A 24940-nucleotide genomic window follows, 5' to 3' on the forward strand; every position below is an offset into this window, starting at 1 on the left:
TCTTGTTATGTTGTCATTTTGTCAGTTTTTGTAGACTGTAACTAAGAATGGTCACGCAGAGGTTTTATCTAATAAATGATAAGTGTAGAGCAAGTTTCCAACATAGCCAGACTGTCGTGGTTAGACCACAGTTCTACACAGTGTGAGATAGTGGTGATAGTGTATTAGGCCCAACATTGTAATTCTGAGAAGAAAGGATCTGATTTAAGGAAAAATGTCTCTGTTAAAAGAAAAAAAAACTTTACAAAAATAAAAGTTTTCTTATCAAATAACCAAACTTTGCAAAGATGCATCAGTCTTACTAGACCACAGATAGCACTGCCTGTCATTTCTTATGGCAATAAAGACGTACTTTCTTGCCATAAAAATATAAAATCATTATATTGTCACAAGCCTTCTTCAGTTTAAAGTTTGGTTAACTGGAAGTATATCACATTTACCTACTGAAGGCTGTCTGGCTTAATGGGAATCTACCCAACATCAGGAGACAACTGTCAGGTCAGTTTATCTGATTCATTGAGAAACTGCTTCTCAATCCTGGAGTTGTCTTGCTTCTGGTAAATGTTAGCTTTCCTGCTAACACAGACATTTTTGCTTTTGTACATCAGAAACTGTAGCATTCTGTTTTTAACAATGCAACTGTGGTCTGATAAAATCAATTCAGTATTGCAAAGTGTGGGATTCTAGGTTACTCCTTTGAACATAGAAGGGCCCTAATCCACCCAGCGTAGATTCACTGTCCAGCTTTATATACAGTCTATAAGGGGGAGGGGCCTGTATTTTCTAAATACTGTGAAGTGTGAATTAAAAAGGAAAAGATTACATTCACTTTTCACAGCTCCCTGAACACACTATAACCCCTTCTATATAGTGATAAATGGCTTTTCCAATTGCAAGTCGACATCACTGCTACACTAATGATGCCGTAGGAAAAACATGGATATTGTGTCTTGTCCCTCACTGACATGCACAGCACTACAAAGAGCACCTTCAAACAGAACTCGTTAACAATCAGCTGCAAGTTTTTGTTTTCAATTTTTACGCTTTTTTATGTACAACTTCACTTCAGCATGTCGTCATTGCAGAAAAAAATGTACTGTGGTTTCTGTTCCAAATCAACATTTGCTTTAATCATGGACAAAAACATAGAAAGACGAGCTCAGCACTGTAAAGTTTGAAAACAGTGCGCTGTGCACTCAGTTTGCAGTGTTGTGCATCACTGAGTCAAAGACAAAACATCCAACGACAGCAGGGGTAGGAAATTAAATACATTTATTACAAAAAGTCTAGGAGCAGGAAGGTGCTAAAAGTGAACATCAGTACAGATGGAAACAGGAAGTTACACTAATGAAAAAAGTTTAAGCAGCTTTTACCCTTTGAAATTTATAAAGTTATACAAATGTACAATAACAAAGCAGGCTGAAACTTACAAATTTAATGAGAAAAGGGGTTTTTCAATTCAATGAGCAATGCCAGAAATTCCATAAAAAGTGCTAACATCCCAGAACAGCTACAAGAGCAGCGAGCAGTTCTTTAGGAGGCCTCGAACATCTTCTTCCTGTCAGCCTTGTCCTCAATGTTCTTACGCCAGTCGCCCACCGCCTCTGCAGGCTGCAGGAAAAACAGTGACAGTCAGAGACAGTCAAGACTTTCTAGCCTCCTAAATGAATCTTAAATTAAAATATTAAATGCAAACACTCACCTCCTCTTTCACCTCCTTCTTGACCTGCTTCAGGTTGGCCCTGAGGTCCATGTTAACTGTGTGTTTGGAGCCCAGCAGAGCTTTCAGCATGGCATCGGCGGTCATGCGCACTTTCTTCAGAGCGGGCTTCTTCACTCCAGCCAGGTCGACCACTTTGATTTTCAGGTCCTCGATCTACGAGCGACCAAGCAGTTTAAAGGTGAAACCAAGTCGAAAGCAGAGCAGTGCGGACGCATTTAGAACCAGCGGCGAAACGCTGAAAACGCTTTACATTTTGCATGCACCCTACATCGGTGTTTTATCTGTAATGTGAGTTTATCACATTAGCAGTGCAGGAGGGGCTCTGCTTATGAAAACTAAACTGCTACTGCTACTCAGACAATGATATTTCTAGAATGTCTGATTTATTTATTGATTTATTTTAATTTGCTGATTACACAAATATCTCCGGCTCTGTGAAGAATTTGCAACAACTTTTGAACCTGATCAACTTGATCAGGACTCAGAAATTAAAAAAAGCTTAACATAAATTAATTATCACTAAATTTGAAAAACAGACAATTCAAAGTATTATGTATAAAATAAATCAAATTTAGATACTTAAATAAAATGTTAAGATAGAGTGAAATTAAATTCCTTGGTGTGACAATAAATGACAAAATTTGCTGGAAATTAAATATACAATATATTTTGTTGTTACTTTATTATCCATATTTAAATGTTAAAAATAAAACAGTCTAATCAATAATCATTATTAATGAGAAAAAAATTATCTCTCATGCATCTAAATTGTAGGAAATATCAAGAATAAAGAATAAAGCAGACATCATGCACAAAGAGAAAGGATTTGTGCTCATCCAGATAACTTCAGGATTTAACCTTGGTGCTCAGTATTACTTTCACTTCTTCCTGGGGAACATCACCATGGTAACTTACACTGCAGATCTAACCCGCTCTGTAGGAGGTAATGTTCTAGATTTGAGACTAATAGGTATGAAATAACCACAGATCAGTCAATTCTAAGGAAAATAACATGATTTCTGAAAGACCCTTGAAATATGGAAAGAAATGTGGATTCTCATGTGCAACAATTTATGATACTAATATGGGACATCTATTTATATTTGTTGAAATTATATCAAATTTGTATGTAGATCAAGCACAGAGTTCAATTTGTTCTTTATATGTCGTCTCTATTGACTCCCAGAACATTAAACAGCTGCAGCTGAACAGATAAAAACTAAAATTGTCTTGACTCAGCTTCAAATAGGCTTTTAATACAGTAGCCCTACTCCAATCTTACCAACCTGATTATTACAGTGAACCTTTGTACTTGATGCTTTAACTCTTGTGCAAATCTTGTGTAAGAAAGAAGGTGAAAGAACAACCTGCCTTCCTGTTTTGTTTACAACTATATCACACTGAGTGATTTCAAGGTTAACACGTTCTGTGGATGTGAAAAGCTGCCAGTCTGTTCTGCAGAGCAGGTGGAAGTGTACCTCTTTATCAGCCTTGCCCACTTTGATCTCCAGGTCGTACCTCTCTTCATCAAGTTTGTCGATGAGGGCGTGCAACTTTTTGCAGGTTTCCTGAGCGAACAGACACATCCAATGTTTTGTTACTTAGGACTCATCTTTAGTGAGGATATTATAGTTACAAATATCCTCACTAAATGAATATTATAAATAAGAGCTGACAAGAATTCGGAAATCCTCAAATAAAAGAACCATTGTCTGCATGAAATAATGATAAAGGGAATATTCAGAATGATTTCCATTCAGCAGCTTTCAGTTGAGCTTTGACTCTCACCATGAGAGTTGCCTGGTCTCCACTCAGCGCAGGAGGGGGGCAATTCTCTGCCATGTAGGTCTGCTTAGAGGCTGCAATTTCCTTTTTCTCCTTTTCAATCCAGTTCGCCGCGATCTGCAGCATCAAACTCTGCAGGACAAAAGAAAAGTCAAGAAGTCAGTAGTAATGAACCGTTGAGTGCGAAAGTGAAACCTGAATACTTTAAAATGTTCAGCAGAAACACCTTTGGCTGTATAGAGGTCTATGGGAAACTAGTCTTTGAGTCAGTTGACCTGTGACCTCAGAAAACACTTTGCTGTTGAGTTTATGGCTTATCTGTTACTTTTAACACTTGGAGTTCATTTTGTCAATTTTGTCATTTTGTCAATCGTCATTAGTATGTGGAAAGATAATAAAGTAGGGTTGGGTTCCTGATATATTGGCCTATATTTGCCAGTATGTGAGTATAATGACAGATAAATGAAAATTAAAAAATAAAATAACAAAGAGACAGGACACAAAAAACTATGCAAACAATGTTGCATAGTCTGTCCACCAGAGGGCGCTGTGTAATTAAATGTTGACAACAGGTGCTTGGAAGACCAGAAACTCCACCAGCTGATCTGAGCTGAGTTGGGGAGCGCACAAAGGACTGATCTACAGTTTGCTGTGACAATAAAGAAAGATTACTACAGCTGCATTGTCATATTATCTTACTAGCTCATAAATAACTACACATAAGCATTAGGTAACCCCATTTGCTTAATGTGATTGACGTTACAGTATCAACATCCATCTTTTATTTACAGTCGATACAGAGAACATGCCAACTTTCTTTTTAAAGTAATAAAACCGTTCAAAGCTCAGAAAGACTGCCGACATACCTTCAGATGATGCCTGCGGCTTGAAGTCATCTTTTTTCTGTGAGGAGTGAACACAACAGTCTCTGTCACAACTGTAACAGCAGTAATTCAAACAGCTGTACAAACACAGCTAGAAAGAAAATGACATGAAGTTTTTAAAGTTTTCCCTCCTAATTTTCTTCTTTGCACTTTCATTTCTGATCATTTTCTTTCTTTAGTCTGTTTGACCTTTCCTCATACTTTTTCCCTGTTTTAGTAATTCCTCTAATTTTCTCCTTTATTTATTTCCTTCTTTCTGTTCTTTCCTGTATTTTCATTTTCATTCTCTCCTCATTTTGTTCTCTTTTCTGCTTTTGTTATTTCTTCTTTTTAAATTCCTCCCTTTTTTCTAAATCCTCTTCTTTTTTCTGTTTTTCCTTCTTTTTTGTCAATTTTTGCCTTCCTTTCCATTTTTTCCATCCTCCTTTTTCTTCTTTTGCCCTCTCCTTCCTTCTTTTCCTCTATTAACGTTTACTTCCTAAGTAAGATCCATAGTAATCTTATGTTCATTTGATCCAGTGAAGTCCAGTAAAATACTTGCTCCACTAAAATCACTGATATATGATGAAGAGACAGCACTTACTCAGACATGTTTACGGTTTCTGTTCTTCACAATCTGTTTGGAGAAAGAAACAGAAGAAAAACTCATCAGGTTGGAAACATATGAGACACCTTATTTGTATGAAATATGATCTATTCAGCCAGTTGATGAGCAGCTGAGTGATGACAGAGCTAACTTTGGGGTTGGGGTCAAATGTGGCCACTGACGCCTGCGATAAGCTCCTTTACAGGGGTTCATAACTAAATATCCTTGGGGAGTTAACACTTCAATTCCTTTCCCAGAGAAGAATCTTTCCAACAGAATGTGCTGCGGCAGCAGCTTTGCGGCCAACACCAGCGGGTAAACACACCCCAAAAACAAGGCAGCTGGTCCCAGAGTCAAGTTTCAGAAGATATATTTAATGAGAATAACGCACAGGTTTAGTTTTCCAGCTGAAATATGACACAAAGAAGCTAATTTAAGGCAAGAAGGTTTATAGTTTTAGGCTATAAAACTTCTAAAACTGTAAAACAAAAAGAAGAACTTTTATATTTGTGCAGTCCACAAATCAAACCATAAAACACTCAGAATCAGCTCCATGCTTTACCAATCAATATACTTAAAAAAAAAAAAAGTAACAAATAATTACATTTTGTGATGCTTATAGCAGAGTGACTTCACAGCTTGAGAAATGTTTAACAGTGGAGCACAAATTCCCTAAACAGTCAAAAAGGAAACTAATATCCATCATAACACCTCATTTTTTTCCATGTTTTTTCCTTCCGTCCTTCAGGACATGTAAAGATCCTGATCTTTAAAACTCAGTCAACAACAAAATACAATAAAATGTACTTTGATTTTACTTTTAATGCTTCATAAATAGTTTTTACAGAGAAACATACAGAAAAAGAACAGATATTCCCAAACATAAATCTGTAAGACGCATCGCAGTAACAACTGTTCTGATTATTTTAGGAAAGAAAAGTAAACTTGTTCCATAAAATGCTTTCCAGTAATTTCAGCAACAGAAAACTCTTAAACTAACCTTGAAATCAGTAGAAATATCCCAGCTTTGTTTTTGCTTTTTTCTAAAAGAAATTAAACATCTAAAAAAATAAACCTAATGAAATAACTAAATAAAGAATGACTTCTGCAGATTGCGTTCATACATCTAAATTTTATCAAAACTTTCCAAAACTGCCAAATGTTCCCAAAATGTAGAAATCTTCATAGAAAGTCAAAATCAAATGAGAGCATCGTTCAGTCTCTGCAGCGCTGCTCAAACACACAACGCTCAGATCGCCCTGGTTCATGTTTCCCTTCAGTTATTAACAAACCCCAGAGGTCAGGACTTTCATCACCTTAGCGCTTTCCCCCAAAAGATTCCACATAGCAGTGGTTTCATATCCGTTTACCAGCTCTGTACAGACATGCAGAGAGAGGAGGAGGAGGAGGAGGAAGATAGGGAAACTGGTCTCACCTACGACGAGACGGAAAGTCCAGGAGGAGGGCAGCAGTGGCCAGTGGCAGTGGGAAGAAATCATCCCAGGGGTGTATATATACGAGGTATCAGATATGGATATGGTGCTCCTGTTTATGGAAATGCAGAATCCTCAGACCAATCGGCCAGCAAGATCCTGAAATATCATCAACCCCTTCCAACTTCACCCCATAAATCAGCGTTTATTGAGGAGGAGCCTGATTTCATTTTAGGACTTTGCTGGGTGCCACCGGGATGCTATAAAAGGGAGGAAGAGAAGGATGATGATGATTCACATTTGATATGAAACTATCAGAGTGCAAATATTTCACTGGGTGATTATGGGACTGCTGGAAATAGAGGGACAGTAAAAACATTTTTGGCTTGTTAATGCTCAAATCCAAAAAGTTGGTAAGAAGTTGTGACAAAACAAACTTTTCAGGCTGGTTTTCACTTTTGAGTCATTGATTAAAGGATGATTTTTCTCTTTTTAACATCACTACAAGCAGTCAACACCCCTTGGTTTCATTGTGTTCCTTTAAAGATTTACAGGTCCAACATGATTGCTTAAATGTGTCAAACCTCTCAGGATTCAAGGAGAAAGGTCTGAAAATGCATTGAATTCATTCTTGTGAGTAATTTACATCAAAATGTAACTGTATCTATATCTATGTGATAGTCAAGAAGTCACTTTGTCTTCTGGAGTCCTAAAGTGTCAGACCTGGGTGTGCCAACATTGGAAACATGAGCATTTTATCACTAATTAGAAGGAACATTTCTCACAAAGCACACAACCTTTGAAGCTGGCATGAACTTAAATCCCAGCATCTCCATGTTGTCACCTTCATCTCCACAGCTGCCTGACTCGTCTGAACGCAGGACGGGGCTAAAGCCTGGTTTTCCCGGTAATGACAAAAAATAAACAATTCAATTTAATCCTCAATGGACCAAAATAAAGATGCAAACATTGCTAATGTGGGATGATATCTCTTGTTTGAGCTTACCTTCATGTAACTTCCGAAGATGGATCATGTGAAACCACTTCCTAAAAGCCAGAAGGGATGTGTTTTAGTCTAAAAACTAAGTTTCTAATGGATAATTTAACTTTTAAGTTGTGAAAAGCTGATCTGGGATTGTACCGGCGATCAAACTGAACGCTGCGATGAATGAAGAGCGCTGGACCAAGCGGAGGTGGCTTCCACAGCTTCAAATAATCAAACAAACAGGAAAACTTTGATATAACTTTTAAACATTGCTCCAAACAAAGTGCTTAACAAGCTCACATTTCTGCAGACTATAAATACCACATTAATGACTTGCTGGCCTGCTTACTGTTTCATATTGGACCTCTTATCTGAGCTATGGCTCTGCCTTCAGAAAGGCTTCCAGATCTTTCTCTGGCTGCAGAAGGGCCATGTTGATCAAGTTACGTGTCTTAGATTGAGATGGAGGTTGTTTTTTTCTTGGATGACATAAAATCGCATCAAAGCATTTTACCTTCGCTATTTTTGACCATTTATAAACGATGGACACAGCTGCCAGGAGGGGAAGCTTCAAGCTGAGCATTTTCACCATCACTGGAGACATTATAAAAGATGCTGGTGGGACATAGCAAACACATCATTCTTCAGTCTCAGTGCTTTGGTGCATTCTTAGAAGCTCTCTTTTTTGACCTAGAAACTTTAAGCGCACACAGCGCTCCATGCTGAGATTTGCCCATTTTTACTTGCTTCCACAGCCAGCATGCACCTCTCTTGTTTAGCCTGGTTAAATCTCAGTACTTAATCACTACTTTGTTTTGGTTTAGGAGCAGTTGGAATCATGCAGTGGTAAATGAAACTTGTACTTTACGTCACATGTGCAGACACATATGTAAAGAAAAAAACAATACAGCATTCTCTGATTGTAGTTTTAGAGTTTTAATAAATATTGTAAATTAACAATATATTTAGTAACTAATGCTCAAAAATGTAGTGGAGCTGTGAGACTGACCAAATTCTACAAAGATCCTTTTAGGAAATCAAATAAAAGCATAAAAAAAACTGGATTGCTTTGTTTGTTAAATTTTCACTGGCGATCACCTCAGGCCCACGAACGAATGTAAAAGAGTCTGCAGAGCCAAAAGCGTTCAGCAGATCAGACTATAGTCTTATAAGCTGACAGCTGAGGAGGAAGGTGCTGACGGGTCTGAGTGATGCACAGATGATGAAGAGTCATGCTGGGAATGCAGCATTAAGGGGCAACGTATGGGCTCAGGTTTACGGTCCCGTCACAGAGTCCAGTAGGTGTTTTCTATGAAAACACACGACCTACAACTCGAGCTTCAGGAACGCTCCATACCTCCGGTGTGACTTTAGAAACTCAAGTGAAGCGTGCTGCCTTTCCTCACTATGTGAAAGTATTAATAACTATATGTTTATGTTTACACGCAGTTTGATACATGCTCCTGATGCTTGTAGTAGTTTGCTCGGAGTCATCCACCATCTGTGTTCATGTGGCCTCCTGCAGGGATGGTTTGCAGTTAGATTTACTGCCTGTCATTAAGGCTTTCCCAGTGTTAAAATACCATGCATCTATCTAAAGGCATCTCGCAACCAGAGAAAACTGCTGACAGCGATAACATTTGGAAAGTGTGAACAGTTTATTGCTCTTTGTTTCTACTTCAATTTTACAAGTTAGATTTACTAAATCACTGATTGGGCAAAACAGATGTAACAATTTTTCATGCGATATATACAAAAAAAAATTTTTATTAATACACATAAGCCAAAGCCAGATGCCAGGTCATCCTCTTCAGCATATAACTGCAGTGTGTTAGCTGCACACTAAAAAGCCTTGTCCCAATGGGAAGAAAAACCAAACCAAAAAATAAAAAATAAATCACTACGTTGGTGATAAAAATGCTTTTTTAAATCAGTTTCTTTCTTTAGAATAACTTTAGACTTTCAGGCTCAGGCAGGTGATGCTTGGTTTATACTTCTTGTGGCAGTGATGAGAGAGCTGGACTGGAGCGATTAATGATGCCAGCATTCTGCTCACACCCCTAGAAGGAGACAAGCCCAATGCTTAGGCTGGACCGGAAAACTCACTCAGCAGGTGTGTTTGGTCTGGTGTCATTTTCCTTCAACTCACTCACCTCCAGCCTGACCTCCTTTTAAACCCCCTTTCTGTCCCTTCAGATTGGACATGTCGGTCCGTGCTGGCTGCCGACAAGATAAAGGACCGGACACAAAGTACAGTACAAGTGCTGCCAAAAACTCGCCAACACTGGGAGGTAAAAACAACTCCACCTCACTGATAAAACCACACAATCCTAAAGGTAAATGAGCTTTCTGGGTATGCGGTCATGGGCATGTGGTCATCCAACAGTGTGCAAGATGCTCTGGTTACAACGCACCGAGGTGCATTTCTCACTTTTGACTGTAATTTAAAATTGCCACCTGATAAGTGCAACGTAACACTTTAGCACCACAGCTTGTCACAGTAATTTTTGGAGGAGCTGAAGTATGTGACATTGAGAGCAGCTGATTTCACTAATTAACACGTTTGATTCAGAGAGGAAGAGCTAATCGGTGCGATCGGCTGCTGCTGCGTTGGACTGGAACTCAAACCTGCAGGTTGGACTGCATTACGCTCCACAGATGTACCACGAGCAATGCAGATGCGTGATTAGTGCATGCAGTGTTTCAACTCAGTTTTTATTCGCCATCTAGTGGACATAGTTTATAATCTTCCCAATGCACACAGAGTGGGCCAGTCCAAAACAAGGATGACATATAGTATTTCACATTAATGACAATATCGACGCTCATTCTAAACCTGTGGAGAAACTGGCACAGGTAAAAAATAAAGGAGGGCCTTTGTTTTACTTGATTCTTATTCTCATACTTAAAAAGACACATGAAATGCCAATAAGTGCTTAAATTATATGGAAATTTGCAGAAACAGATGAATGTTGTCTTTTGCAACACTAGTGCCTCAAGAGAGGCATTTTAAAGATGGACAAAACTTACAATTCCTGCGTTTTAATCATGGATGGAACCACGGCAGGTTTCAGTCATCTTTGGGGTAGAGTTGGACTTCATGTTGGCTACATCCATCTTTTACATACAGAGTGATCACAGACTGCAGCCTCCCATAAATTAGCATTGGACACTACTGAACCTTGGTTTTTAATGACACTACAATTAATAGCTGTTATTCCCCTCTTGTTACAATATATACATGCATACAATCCATATCATCTTTGTCAGAATCCATTGGATTCTACCAACGCTGAACATGGATGACAATCTTTCATCAAGACAGTATCTGTTATGTTAAAACAAGCCCTCAGATTCTCATCCATCTCTTACCTCTAAGTCCTGAAGACACTTATTCATGTTCAGGCCTCTGAGTATGACAGAGATTATGGTTCCCTTCCTGAAGGTGAGAAGAAGGATGTACTGTGAGCAGCACTTTTCTATGGGTTACTGCAGGTCAGCATGGAGGAGACTGTAAATGCTCCTCTCCTTGTCTGTTCTCTCATTTCTAATTCTGGCTGGTGTGAATCTAAGTGGAGAGGCAGCTGTTATCTGAGGATATGATGCAGCCGTCAGCAGAGGTCAAATATAACCTGCGGTAACACTGAGCAGTGAGATGCCAAATGCACAAGACATTGTTGTCAAGTGGAGGAGAAAAGTGGATTAATAAAATCCAATCTCCAAGTGTAACCGTGAAACAAAACGACAGGAGAAACCTACACAGTGGTGTGAAAGAGAAATTTTCCACAGGATTCTTTTTAGTCCTGTGAAAAACTAAATCCACCCTTACTCCTTCATTAGGAAATAAGAGAGTACTTATCAGCCAGGTGCTGTTAGTTAAATGCACTTGATTAACTGATCATCACCAACTATCTGCACCTCTGCAAAAGCAGAAGTTTGGCAGTTTGCAGGTGTGGAGCTTTCAGGTGTGTGTTAACACAATAACACAATCATGTCAGGAGTGGACATGCCAGCAAATTCACCCCAAGGTCAGAAACTGTGAAAAAAAAAACCCTAGAGGTCCAGCTCAGTCTCTGCAGGCCTCAGTTAACATGTTAAATGTCAAAGTTTATGGCTTGTTTGGAAAGGTTGCTGGGAGGAAGCCTCTTCTCTCGAAAAAGACTCAAGACTTCTGGAGCAAAACAGGACCAAAGTGGAGATGCTTGGTCATAAAGCACAGCAGCACATTTGGAGAAAACCAAACACAGCATATCAACTATTCACACAGAGGGGGATTTATGTTTGTCTACCTTTTTACCCTGTAAAGACCAGTGGGCCAAACTTTCCACACAATAATGTGAAAGACTGGGAATATGGCTAAAATAACAAGGAGTCCAATGCATTATTAGTTATGTCTAAATAAAAGCTTTCTGGAGGGAGTGAATCAAGCATTTTTCATTGAACTAGTGACTCTGAAGCTTTCTTTCTTTCTGTCTTTTTCCTAATTGCTCCATCGAAGGAGTAAAATTATTGCAGTTTTCATACACGGGGTCTTCTGCTCTGTGATCATACTCTAAGTATCACAGTGTTTTGCTTCCTGCTGCCAGGAGTGACAGACATGAGAGGATGGATTTAAGCTGTGAAATCTGGTAACGATTTAACAAAATGCCACACGTGTCTGTACAGGACTGGGACCACCTGCACCTCCAGGTTTCAGCTGAAAGTTGAAACCAGTACTCCCAGTGGCATCTGCATGACTAACCTTTTATTTGTTTATTTTACTACCATCAAACTACATGAAGACTTTTAAATTTATGGATATTTTTGACTTCAGCGTACCTTTGTGGAAAAGCATGCTGTGTCACATCTAAGTGATCGAATCTGCAAAGAAAGGAAAGAAAATCAAGTGATTTGGGGGGAAAAAAGCTTAAAATCTAAAAATAGTAAAATGCGATTTAAACGCTCACCTTTTCTGCTCTGTGGAAAATAAGCCAGACTTCTTCATTTATGACAAAAACATTTAGGATTCAGGTTTTGGAAGTCAGCTAATTAAATATATGCAGTTATTACTCACCTTCTAAATATTACTATTTCAGCTTTTTCCACAAGCATGCCAACGGCTTTAAGCATCATAATTCAATGTTGTTTCTTCCATAAATTCAAATTAGGCAACTTTTTATAAAACATCACATTACTATCATTTTTAAAGTGTACAGGTAAAAAATAGCTCAGTTAGTATCTTAGTGCAATAAAATAGTTAAATAAAATTAACCTCCAGTGTTTTACAAACTCAGGAAAACTGGGAACAAGATGAGCATGAAGCTTTTCTAGTTAATGTGACAGCAAAAAGACGGTAAAAGTACATCACATCTTGTTTTAGAAACATGAAGTGATTTAGTACTGTTACAGTTCTCCAACGTAGGAAGCACAATTATTCCTCTACACTGGCCTTGTGCCTTATTTGATCCATTATAGGCTGTCAGGCAAATGCAAGCCTTCTCAAATTAGTTATTTCCCACAGGCTCTATAAGAACTATGGATAAAGACATCGCAATGTTACAAACCAGCTCCCAAAGTCCAGTTTTTGATGGCTCGCCCTCCTATCTTTTTAAAACCAGACGTCACAACTGAGGGATGCGATTAAGAAACCATTTTTATACTGCTGTCCACTGACGGGGTCCATAACTTTCATAAAGAGCATAATGTTACTTTAAACATGAGCAACTGAGCCCCCAGTCTCATTAGCAAAGGTCTGGAGGGGGTTCGCAACCTGTTTAAGGCGCTTCACATGGAAGCTACATGTGGGGGGGGGGTCTTCAAATATTTGCACTTGCAGACAACAATCAACTGTTACATTCACAAAGCAACTAGGCAAAATAATAAATGGATGAAATTAATTAATAAATGAAAGTGTATTACAGGAAACATGTTGGCAGACAGAATAAGAGATGTAACTTGTGGGTCTGACAAGTTTCCAGACTAGTTTTAGGTTATAATGAATGAAACTTTAGGTCCATTTTATAAATTATCTCATTATAAGAGACAGAAAAGATAATTGTCCAGAATATGCTCATTGGCCACATCAGTGTCAGCTATCAGACTGACAACCAGCTTCCCAACAGGACTTTACAAACCACTAAGTGATGTAATGGTGTCTGTCCATCTTTGGATATTTACAGTTTATGGTAACAGGTCATGTCAGAGATCTAATGGTTCTTGGACAGCTAAGTGGCACGAAACACTTGACTAGACGTTCTACAATCTACATCAAACAAGGGAGAAGTGAAGGATTGACCAAATGAATGTGTGTAAAGAGCATGTTGTAGTGTTTCATTTATTCATGCTGGGCCAGTTAGAATATGGGTCATGATTTATTTGCAAAATATGCGTCCATTGCATTTGGATTTTAACCTCAGACACTAACTAGAGTTTCAGGAAACATACATCGTAGGCACATTAGTAAAAGCAAAAGGAGAAAAAAGTAGAATTGATTTATCTGACACATACTAACTGTAACACAGTACAAATATATCACAGTACAGTTTCAATACAGGCTAAAGCATGAAGGAAGCTTAGTGACGAGTATAATTCAAAGTGAGATATCCAAAAACTACAACCATGCTTCACTGGCATCAGTGCATATCACAGATTCCCTACATTTCACTGCACCTTAACACAAGCCTTGAATTAAAGTAAAGGCCATTTATCACATACTGTACCAAAACAGAAGCTTAGTAAGCACCATAATCTTCCACCAAACATATGCCTTTAGATTATGTTTACTAAGATCAGGATCTACAGATCAAGTAAAATGAATTAGAAATGCATCACTTTGGATTAAAACCCTTCAGTTAACAAAGACAGTAAACCCAATTTCTGTCCTGAAAGTCACCCTCGTATTTAGCTATCAAACATCTTCTTCCTATCAGACTTGTCTTCAATGTTCTTACGCCAGTCTCCCACATCACGCAGCTGCTTGTCCTGCAAACACAGACGATACTCTGTTAGTCCAGACTGAAATCAGATGCAAAAAGGCTGCTAATCAAGAAAAAAACTATTTGTTTTGATGGTTTTTCTGCCCTCTAGTGGCCAGAAAATGGATTGTTACAGTTTCTGAGGATTAAGTCCTCCTCAATGTTGAGAAGAAACTCTACCTCCTAAACCAGGGGTCTCAAATCTGCAGCTCCAGAGCCACATGTGGAGCTACTGTAGATGCCTCCCTGTGGACACCTTAGTATTGTAGGTCTTAGTATTGTTAATTAAGACCTGCTGTGCTGTAGAGCCCAGTGAGGAACTCTGTGATCCTGTTTCGCTGAGTGTAATTCTAATTTGACTGTGCTGGCACTCAATCCTTTAGCCTAAATGTGGGCTAATAGTCACAACAGCACGAAGGCAGCAAAAATACTAATGCTCTAGCTTCAACCAGTGGGTAAAGTAGGCACACTCCTCTTTTTTCTGTCTGTGGAGTTACTTCTCATCGCTGATAAGGACTTAGACCTCACAGGTATCTGTGATTTTATTGAGTGAGGACCAAATGAACCAGGTAGCTGCTCACCTCCTCTTTCACCTCCTTCTTGACCTGCTTCAGATTGGCCCTCAGGTCCATGTTGACAGTGTGTTTGGAGCCCAACAGAGCTTTGAGCATGGCGTCAGCAGACATGCGCACTTTCTTCAGCCGGGGTCTCTTGAACTTTCCTCTCAAATCCACAATCTTGATATTGAGGTCCCTGACCTGAAGGAGGATTCTGAGGATTACTGACCTGACAGATTAAATAATCAATCATGAAGCAAACAGCAGTGACATGCAGGGTGTTTGGTGCTGAATTCATCACCAAGTACCGCTAGCTTTAAAACAGTGTTGTTGGGTAATTAAAATGCTGACAGAAAAGCTACAGGAAGGAATAAGGATGTGAAATATTTCCAGTTAATGTTGCTATACAATTCACGGCAACTGCAGACCTCACAAGAAGGTTTGTTGTGTCTTCCATCAAAGTCTCAAGAGTGTGGAGGAGAAGTCAGAAAATGGTCAGTTACTCAATGAAAGCCTGACAAGCATCAGCCTAGCAGCAAGATCAGTATCTGCTCCTTTGAGGAGTAGCGGGCAGAGGACACAGGGAGGAGCCCTAAAAGGTGACGACTGCATGTGCATGTTTCTGGCCTGTGTACACAGAGCAGTGCCACCCAGATGGACTGCAGAGCCAGCATGCATGTACAAGCAAATGTGACTGCATAATATTATATTTGAAGTAAGCAGTTTTGTAATGTACTTATTCCTTAGTGTCAGACCAAAATCCAAAAGATAGGGAAGCTTCTAACATGAAAATAACCAAACAGCAACTGAAAATGACTGAAAAGGTTAAAAAAAACTTCAGGTATGTGATACTTGTTCCAAATACTTTTTTGGTCTTTTTTTGTTTTAAGGTGATCAGGAGAAAATACAAGAATTCATTTGGTTGATATTAAAATATAGCTTCCTATGTTTGTTGCAGTTTATACAGATATACATATACAGATACAGTATCTCTACTCGGTGCAAATAAAGACAAAAGGCCAACCTGGTGCAATGAAAAGTGTCTCACCTCATTCAGCACCATGTCCAGTTTGAACTCTATGCCGTATCGCTCATCTTCACTGATGATGATCTGCTCATGAAGCTTCTGGCACAGTTCCTAAAGTCAACATAGTGATAAAAGTTTTTTCTTTTTTAGATGCTTCCAATTTCAAAAACCCACATAAGAAATAAAATGCAATATGAAACGTGTCAAAAGCATAATTGTTTGAAACAGTGCAGTTTCTTCTCACCAACAGCTCGTCCCTGGAGTACGGCAGCTCAACAGGAGGACATTTATCTGCCAAAAACGTCTCTCTCTCTTTGGCCTTCACATTCGCTTCAGCGTCCAACAAATTACCTGCCACCACGAGCATGCAACCCTGAGGAGATTACATCATCACCCCATGTCAGGTAAGAGGAAGCACAGGCAAGCAGATGGGCATGTGTGAGGTATTTTGCTCTGTTAAGCTTATCAGTTAAAGTTAATCTTACCTTCAGGGTGTGCTTACGCCTCGCAGACAGCCTTTTCCTGCAGACGGAAACACAAATTATAATTGATGGAAGTAATGTATATTTGTGATGATCAATTTTATTGCAACCATAAAGATCGGTTTAATCCATTCCCAAAGGAAATAGTAATATATGTGGGTCACTGATGTGACATCAATATTTCATTGTCAAAGCAAAATGTCTGTTAAAATTAATTTCCTAAACGACATGTAGGTATTTTGATTTCTTTAAAAAAATCTTTAAGGTTTTATACATTTTCAGTGCATTGAAATAAGTGAGCAGCTTTATTGTGACTGTTGCAAGGTTACAAAATGCAAAGCAACAAAGTCAGTAAACAAACTCCAAAAGAGCCGGGCAATCACGAGGGAGAAGACACACGGGACTGACAGGAAACTATTATTTCTACTAGTACTATTTCTACACAAAAAGATAATCAGGGTAGACACAGGAGGGTGACAGGATGCAGTTGAAGATGACCAGTGACAAAGGGGCAGGAGGTGGAAGTAAAACTGAATACAAAACACAGAAGATTAAGGTATTAAAATACAAAATTGGACAATTGGGAAATGAAAAACAATTATAATGAAAGGAAAGGACAGACAGAGGAAGTCAGAGGGAAATAAAGCAGGGATTAATTAAAGTCTAGAAATACACAGTAACTAGAACTACACAGAGTACCAAAGATAAATGAAAATCAAAGATGAAATAAACAAAACTAAGAGCTTTTAATATTAAACAAGAATTAAAAACTTTGGAACCATCCAGGGATCGTGGAAAACATATGCATGTCTCATTAGTGACCCATAAATAATTTAATAATAAAGTAATCAGTGCAGTTATGATGAATGCAAGCTAAATGTCACACACTGAATAAAAACAAAACCAAACAGTCCTTGTGAGGGAACCGCTTGTTCCTTTGCACACTGGCTGGTTACACAAACAGGGAAAATAAACTTACATGATTTACAGAAAATAGTAAAGTTTTTACTCACTCAGTGGCCATGTTTGCTGGATGATCCCGAGGTTACCTGACAAACACATAACAAGAGTTAATGCTTTTTATTGGAATCAATTTAGATACAAATATACAAATATATACATTTTAATGTCCCTGCCAGCAAAATGGTGACAGGGACACAATAAAAAGCAAAACTAGAGAAAAACATAAGTCACAAAGGATAAGGAGAGAGCAGTGGTCTGGAGCCACCACCTGTTAAACCATCACCTGTCTGGGTGTTATCTTTCATATTTATACCACAAGGTTTAGGATTGTGTTCATGGGAATTTTTGACCATTTTCCCCAAGCACATTTCTGAGGTCAGACACTGACGCTGGCTCACACTCTGCTCTAATTCATCCCAAAGGGCTTCTGTCGGGTTGAGGTCAGGACTCTGTGCAGGCCTGTCTAGGTCTTCCACACCAAACTCTCTCATCCAATTCTTTATGGACCTTGCTTTGTGCACTGGTGAGCAGTCATGTTGAAACAAAAGCTGTTCCCACAAAGCTGGTAGCATAAAATTGTCCAAAATGTCTAAGGGATTGACCCAAACGCCTGAAAAACACTCCCACACCCTAATCCCTCCTGTACCAAACTTTACACTTGCCACAATGCAGTCAGACAAGTACTGTTGTCCTGGCAACTGCCAAATCCAGACCAGTCCATCAGATTGCCAGACAGAGAAGCATGGCTTATGGAGATCACATCTCTACTGCTCTAAAGTCCAGTGATGGCGCACTATACACCACTGCTTTCAGCACTTTGCACTAACCTTAGTCATGTAAGGCTTGGATGCAGCTGCTCGGTCATAGAAACCCATTCCATGAATCTCTCTACACACTTGAGCTAATCTGAAGACCACATAAAGTTTGGAGCTCTGTAGTGATTTAACTCTGCAGACAGTTAGGTAGATGAGTAGAAGCACCTATGGTAGAGGTTGGCAACTTGTGGCTCCCTCACGAGCCACAGGTTACAATTAGGGTGAACGGTAATCCTGTTACTATTCATACTGGATGTAGTAATACTTAATGTATCCTCTCCCAGTTACATCTGCAAATCTGTCACCTGCGTGTGCTGCTCTTTTTCTCACGTTCTTTGGTAGGAGGAGCTAAAATGGCTCTTTTGATGTTGGAGGTTATGGACACCTGACCTAAAGTATTAATTCTCACCAGGGTCTTGAGTTATCATGATCACCAATCTGAATGTCCACGGGATAACAACTATACTCCAAGCCTTTTAGACTGAGGCGTAACTTACCAAAGATAACCCAAGCAAATACAACATGAAGTTTTTAAATGATGATTTCTTTTATTAAAGGGAAAGAAAGCTATCCAAACCGCTTTTATGACATTAACATCTTCCCATTCAAGTATTATACACAAACGCTGTGTATCAGCATAAACACCTCATACCAACTTTCATTTTTCAGGGGCTGATTATTTAGAGACCTTTTAGTCACCGAGTGGACCACGAACTCCTCTTTATACTAAAGTAAAGTCGATTTAAATAAATGTGAGGTAATCTGTCCAACAGCTGAAACCTGGCCTACACTGCATCATGCAACAGGATAATAAGCAAAGATAATAAGGAAATAATCAAGGTGCTGCAAATTTGCAGCCAATTTTCAGATGTCAGTCTGATTGACAGGACATTCAGAGAGCTGTGCATGTAATGAGTGGGCCAGAATTCTTTTCTGCTGACGGGTGGAGGAACGCTTCCTTTAGTCAGGCTGCCCGCAGCTGTCCACTGTTTGCTTTATAAAGAATTGAGGGTGAACAAGGAAAAGCAATAACCCACATTTTTATTTCAGTATTAAACCACATCATGTCTCCGTTCTCTGACGCTGTCCTGCACCCACATTCACCTATCTCATATTTCATGTTTGGACCGTGTGAATTCTATCTTAAGACATCATGTTAATTCCAGGAAATTTCATGGAACGGCACTTTGTAACCCAGGACGTGTTAATGCCTTAAAGGAACCATGCCGCTATTTCTAGCAGCACAGCTCAAGGGATACAGGTCCAGCACTGCGAAGGGAAACATTTCAACAACTGTGGATTGCCATGACATTTGGTTTGTTGTCTTGTGCCTGTGCTTTCAGCGCCACGAGCAGGTCAGATTTTTACTTCACTGTAGCATGCAATAAAAAATGAATTTGCATAGATTTTGGAACAGATTACTACAATGCTAAATCAATGTTATGTTAACTAACTAAAAGCCAGTGTTATAACATTGTTATAAGGGTCACAGTGTTATAAAAAGCATATAATACCAGCGCCACACCTCTAAAATAACCTGAACAGACGTGTACTTTTGGTGTGATGTTAACAGAACATGCTAATATTAGCATGATAATAAGATAATGACCTTTACAACGCCCAGCATATGATATAAAGAACATTGAGGAGTTCATGACTATCCTTCCACTTCACACACTCTCTATAAAAAGACAACTACTTTCTCCTTTGCTTCTAAAAGATTATCCCTACCAGAAGTGTATCATGTAGCATGCTTTATAACATCCACCCACGTCTTCTTCTGTTTGTCCAAAGTTGGATATCACATCTTAAGCAAGGGTATTCTAGACATCCCTCTCCCCTGCAACATTTTTGGTCCCTCCTGGGCAACCTTGAGCCATTCCCAGGATAGATGAGACATGTGATACCCCCAGCTCAGGGTCTACCCTGGGGTCTCCTCCCAGCCGGACATGTCTGTAAAACCTCCAAAGGAAGGCACCAAACCACCACATCTGACGTCATTTGGATGTCCTTTTGACACAAAGGAGCAGATGTCAAAGCAACCCAAGTTCCAGGGCTGAGCTCTTGTAGCTGTCTCATTCTTTTTCATTTGTCACTAACTAGAGCTTATAACCATGGGTGAGAGTTGGAGCACAGATCTGCCTTTAAAGCAAACGTTGATTGCTTTACAAGTCAAGCTTTTCACTATAATAAGCCTATCAAACTCCTGCATTTCATCTAACTCCAAATGAGTCAGCCTTCCCATCAGACACTCTACATTGCCATCACTTACAAGCAAGACCTCAAGATATTAAAACATCTTAACAGCAACCCAGCCCCAGAGGGAGCAATCTGCAGTTTCAGGAGAGAACCAAGGTTTCAGACTTGGAGATGCTGACTTTAACACTTGGCTACAAGATGTCGCAGTGGGTGCTAAAGATTGGGGCCTGATAAAGCCAACAGAACACGTCAAGTGGAAAAAGCAGAGCACGATGCCATGTCTCCATACTTGACATGCTACTCACACCAAGGCCCAAACCTTTAAGCCTTTACTGTCTGAGAATACAGATAGTTGTCTGAACTGTAAACAACCCCAAATTTTAGGGTTATTTTGTTCATTTACAAGCCACACCTAAGACACAATCTGTCAATTAAGATGCTGCATAAGCTTCACTTCTGGAAATGTACCTTCTCCCTTTATTATCATCACAGATAATGGTACATAGCTAGAAAACAGTTGCTTAGGCGTGTCTGTGGATGGCAGTATCAGTCTGTCAGCCCATATATTCAGTTATTCTGGCTTTTCTTCCAATGTGACATCCCTGCTTAGTAATCACTCATCTTATCAACAACTTCAATAACTTTGTTGAGCCTCTGAATTTTCATCTAGCCCAACCATTAGGTACTTGGAAGTTCATGACATGTAAAACTACTGACATTTCCATAGTATCAGCTGGAGTTTTTGTTTTGTTTGCAAATAGATCCAAACTCCAGGCAAACAAAATGCAAACTATCTGCAGGGTTAGATATCAGTGGACGGGTAAACCAACCCTTCAAGTACCAGCCACACGACACTTGTAGACATCCTCAGAAGTTAGACGGTCACTGCCTGAGCTGCTTGTAATGTTTAGGAGATGTGATGGAGGAGAGGATTAAGACTATTTCTGGAGCCACAGCTGTTCTTGACGTCTTCATTGTACAGGGGGAAAAAAGAGGGACAGCAGGCTCGCCTTAAAAGAAAAGACGAGTGACAAACACTGCAGGCATCCTAACGCACATAACTGACCAGGAACACATGGTCGTCATCTGTAAGCCAATAAGAAGCCGGTGAGGGGGGTATCGCCAGGTATTTTAAGACACTCAGAACTCCGAGGGCACAACAGCATGTTGCTCTAGAGATAAAATCATATTTGTAGGGGCCTTGATTTTTAAGTGTGTGTGCGTGTGTGAGTATCATGAGCAGGATTGTCTCTGAAGGAGCAGGAGGATTCACAGTAACCCAATACTGCAGAACATCCCTCAGACAGCCAAGACACTAGAGCATATCACAAAAATAGCGTGCCGCTGCCCTCAGACACACACTGCTTCACTCTTACAAAAATAAAAACAAGAAGATACAGGATACATTTCCATCCAATGCAAAATCCTGAATTGAATCTGCTGTAATAGCATGTGTGTTAGAGAAAAGACTCAAAAGTGTTCAAAAAGCCTAAATGAAGCTTGTCTCAAACACTTGTAGAAGAGCATCAATAGATGAATGATGACTTCAACAGCGGCTAAAACAGAAAAACAGTTGGAAAGTATTTTTAAAAACGAGCCAAAACACAAACGACATGTGGAATAAAATATTTTTCTAGCTTTGTGGTCGGGCTTATTCTGCACAAACATAGTTTCAGGTACTATGTTTCCCTTTAAGTCTCATCCATGCATTTCCATTTGACTGTCCCAAACAGCTGAAAACTCCAGATAAAGACATTGATGTGAAGCTAGCTTTGAAATGAAGTTGATAAAATGAAGTTTTGTTGTTTCTTAAAACATTTGAAGATTACATTTTCCTCAAAAAATAATATTTCTACAAAATATAGACATGGGTACAACAAAAACAATATGACTTAAAGTTATATTTAAAATACACAATCTGTTGTTCAGAGAAGTCCAGAAAAAGAACCAAAAACCAAGCCATAGTGGGCTTTAATGCTTTAACGCGTGTGGAAAAAAACAGGCTAAATTTGATAAGCAGGGATTAAACTGAAGTGTAAAATGTGAAGTCAGGTCCCTGAAGATTAGACCCAGTTTTCTTCTGCTGTCCCCCCGCTTCCCTCAGTGCTGACAGGAGGATAAACACTGGCAGATCGACTTTCAGGTTAATGCCTTGTAGTGGTGTCATCTTTCAGCATGCCACATCACCACGCCATACATCACCGTACCCCAATGCAGCAGAGCGAGCACACGTCCAGATGGAAAACTACTCTTTCAAACTTTGAAATCCTAAAAATATGTCAAGTAATTACATGTAACTCCACACAAACATTAACTACAGAGTGAGGAAATCACTCAAATTCTCCACTGTCAACATTCGATATAATGGTGACTTCCAAAAGACGTAAAACCTCCAAGAACCTTTTATGGTCACTACAAACTTATCAAACTGACACCATCTTTAAATAGTTGGCCAGGCGCCAACAACATCCTCCCATCAATGACAGCAAATATCAAATATTCTCCTCTGAGATCAAAGCTTCAACCTTCCACAGAGACATTTACGTCTGCACTCCCAAGACGAGACAAATCATCTACAGCTGCAACCAACCAAAATGTGATCAACTAAAATAAAAGAGGAAAAGAGAGAAATCTTACTTTAACCAGGCCGAGCTGTTAGAGTCACGGAGACACAGACAGAGTCGCAGGCAGACCAAGTGTTAAGAAGGTATATATTGCAATCTCCATGGCCTTCTAAATCCTGCACTCTCTCGTTATGGAAGTGGATTACTGGTCAAACCAATGAGCTGGCAAGGTCATGAAATACAGTACACTGTCATCTGCCCCCTTCCACGGCTTGCCTCATTATAAATAACCCGCCCTTTAACATTGTAATCTGTATTATCTTGAGCCATCAAGTCTCTGACAGGCAGAATTCAAGGAAGAAATGAAACCACAGAGATATTTTATGAATCCCACTTAACACTTATATAAATACTTTGCTGACAAATGATGAGTTGAGATAGAGCAGGAAAACACACACTGCTAACTTTAACTCGTTGGCTATGGAGAAGCTTTTTTTTTTCATTTTAATATTTGAAAACAGGAGGAAGAGGAACTCACAGTGTGCTGCTGCAGAGATGAGCTTTGGAGGTGACTTGGTTAAATAAGAGAACGTTAGCATCCTATAAAACATTAATAAACAGTGTAACTCACATTTTAGATTATTTTAAACCTGGGATAAAATGTGGTGATAATTTAAAAAGAACTAAAACAACTTTAGAAAAACATTTGATAAAGAACACTTACCTGTGACGTGTCCCTGAGTGAAGACAGTCGAACACCCTTTTTCTACTGATGGCCCAAAGAGTGCGACCACAATTAAAAAGTTGTCATATTTTCAAAGAAAATTCAAAATTAGTTTCAAAATTTCAAAGAAGTTTCTCAGAACTTAGATTTTTTTTTAAATACTTGCATTGCCCGTGCTCTTAAAGGTGAGAGCGGCTGTTTTAATTCCATGCAGGTAAAGAGGACTCATCAAAAAGTCTTTAAAGGATGATCGAAATACACCAAGTCTAATAAGCTCTTTGAAAAGGAGCACCAGGAAATAAGAGGAGGCAAGGGGAGAGACAAGAATATGGACACACACACAGAGGAAAGAAAACAAAGGAAGGAACGGACTCAGAAAGAAAGTCGTTACCAAAATAAAACTGGGAGCAAAAGTGAAGGAGAAGGCCACTAACAAACCGGCACAGATGACGGCAAGGAAACACAGTAGACATCAGGAAATTTTGATATTATATCAAAACCAAAATGTAAACACTAAGCAAGAAACCATGAAGCTTGTATTCTTTCATTTACTCAAAAAAGCTTCTGCCCAAAATGCTGACTTTAACATATTAGGCAGCATGAAGACTCCAGCAATACTTGAACAACAACAACAACTTTATTCGCAGACCAACACGTCTCGGCTTCATCAGGGACAGAAATGATCAGATTTAATGGATTCTGCTCAACTGAAATGTATTAATTGGTATCATTCATTTAATAACAATCCAAATTCTCAGCCGGAAAAGGGTGGAGTGCCCACTCCGGGTCGGGGATGAGTTCCTGCCCCAAGTGGAGGAGTTCAAGTATCTCGGGGTCTTGTTCGCGAGTGATGGGAGAAGGGAGCCGGAGATTGACAGACGGATTGGGGCTGCAGCTGCAGTAATGCGGACGCTGCACCGGTCCGTCGTGGTGAAGAGGGAGCTGAGTGTAAAAGCGAAGCTCTCAATTTACCGGTCGATCTACGTCCCTACCCTCACCTATGGCCACGAGCTGTGGGTAGTGACCGAAAGAACGAGATCGCGGATACAAGCGGCAGAAATGAGCTTCCTCCGAAGGGTGGCTGGCCTCTCCCTTAGAGATAGGGTGAGAAGTTCGGCCATCCGGGAGGGGCTCAGAGTAGAGCAGCTGCTGCTCCACATCGAAAGGAGCCAGCTGAGGTGGTTCGGGCATCTGACAAGGATGCCCCCTGGGCGCCTCCTGGGTGAGGTGTTCCAGGCATGTCCCACCGGGAGGAGGCCC

The 24940-nt window shown here is 39.6% G+C and overlaps 2 protein-coding genes across 11 annotated transcripts; both read right to left on the reverse strand.

Annotated features, from left to right (window-relative positions):
- Nucleotides 1-1420: 1420 nt before the first annotated feature.
- Nucleotides 1421-6546, reverse strand: LOC146666809 (troponin I, fast skeletal muscle-like). 2 transcript variants are annotated; one of them, XM_085414940.1, is made up of 7 exons: nt 6414-6546; nt 4976-5008; nt 4375-4411; nt 3512-3640; nt 3202-3291; nt 1703-1876; nt 1421-1611 (listed from the first exon to the last, which is right to left on the reverse strand). In XM_085414940.1, the coding sequence occupies exons 2-7, from the start codon at nt 4981-4983 to the stop codon at nt 1534-1536; spliced, it is 516 nt and encodes a 171-aa protein (XP_085271066.1). In that variant the 5' UTR covers nt 4984-5008; nt 6414-6546; the 3' UTR covers nt 1421-1533. The 2 variants fall into 2 exon arrangements, with proteins under 2 accessions (XP_085271066.1, XP_085271067.1); XM_085414941.1 differs by lacking the exon at nt 6414-6546 and adding an exon at nt 5979-5997.
- On the reverse strand, nt 4976-23115 carry LOC146666810 (troponin I, fast skeletal muscle-like). Of its 9 annotated transcripts, XM_085414934.1 has the most exons (12): nt 23030-23115; nt 17429-17464; nt 16419-16455; nt 16178-16306; nt 15955-16044; nt 14931-15107; nt 10769-14356; nt 7553-7617; nt 7418-7458; nt 7209-7306; nt 6414-6671; nt 4976-5008 (listed from the first exon to the last, which is right to left on the reverse strand). In XM_085414934.1, the coding sequence occupies exons 2-7, from the start codon at nt 17437-17439 to the stop codon at nt 14276-14278; spliced, it is 525 nt and encodes a 174-aa protein (XP_085271060.1). In that variant the 5' UTR covers nt 17440-17464; nt 23030-23115; the 3' UTR covers nt 4976-5008; nt 6414-6671; nt 7209-7306; nt 7418-7458; nt 7553-7617; nt 10769-14275. The 9 variants fall into 9 exon arrangements, with proteins under 9 accessions (XP_085271060.1, XP_085271061.1, XP_085271059.1 ...); XM_085414935.1 differs by having other exon boundaries at nt 7209-7617; nt 10769-10835; nt 12215-14356; XM_085414933.1 differs by having other exon boundaries at nt 7209-7458.
- Between the last annotated feature and the right edge of the window lie 1825 nt (nt 23116-24940).

Source organism: Rhamphochromis longiceps, linkage group LG7 (genome assembly GCF_057381845.1).
Source record: "Rhamphochromis longiceps isolate RC_006_pf linkage group LG7, R_longiceps_female_GT1.1, whole genome shotgun sequence".
Taxonomy (NCBI): domain Eukaryota; kingdom Metazoa; phylum Chordata; class Actinopteri; order Cichliformes; family Cichlidae; genus Rhamphochromis; species Rhamphochromis longiceps.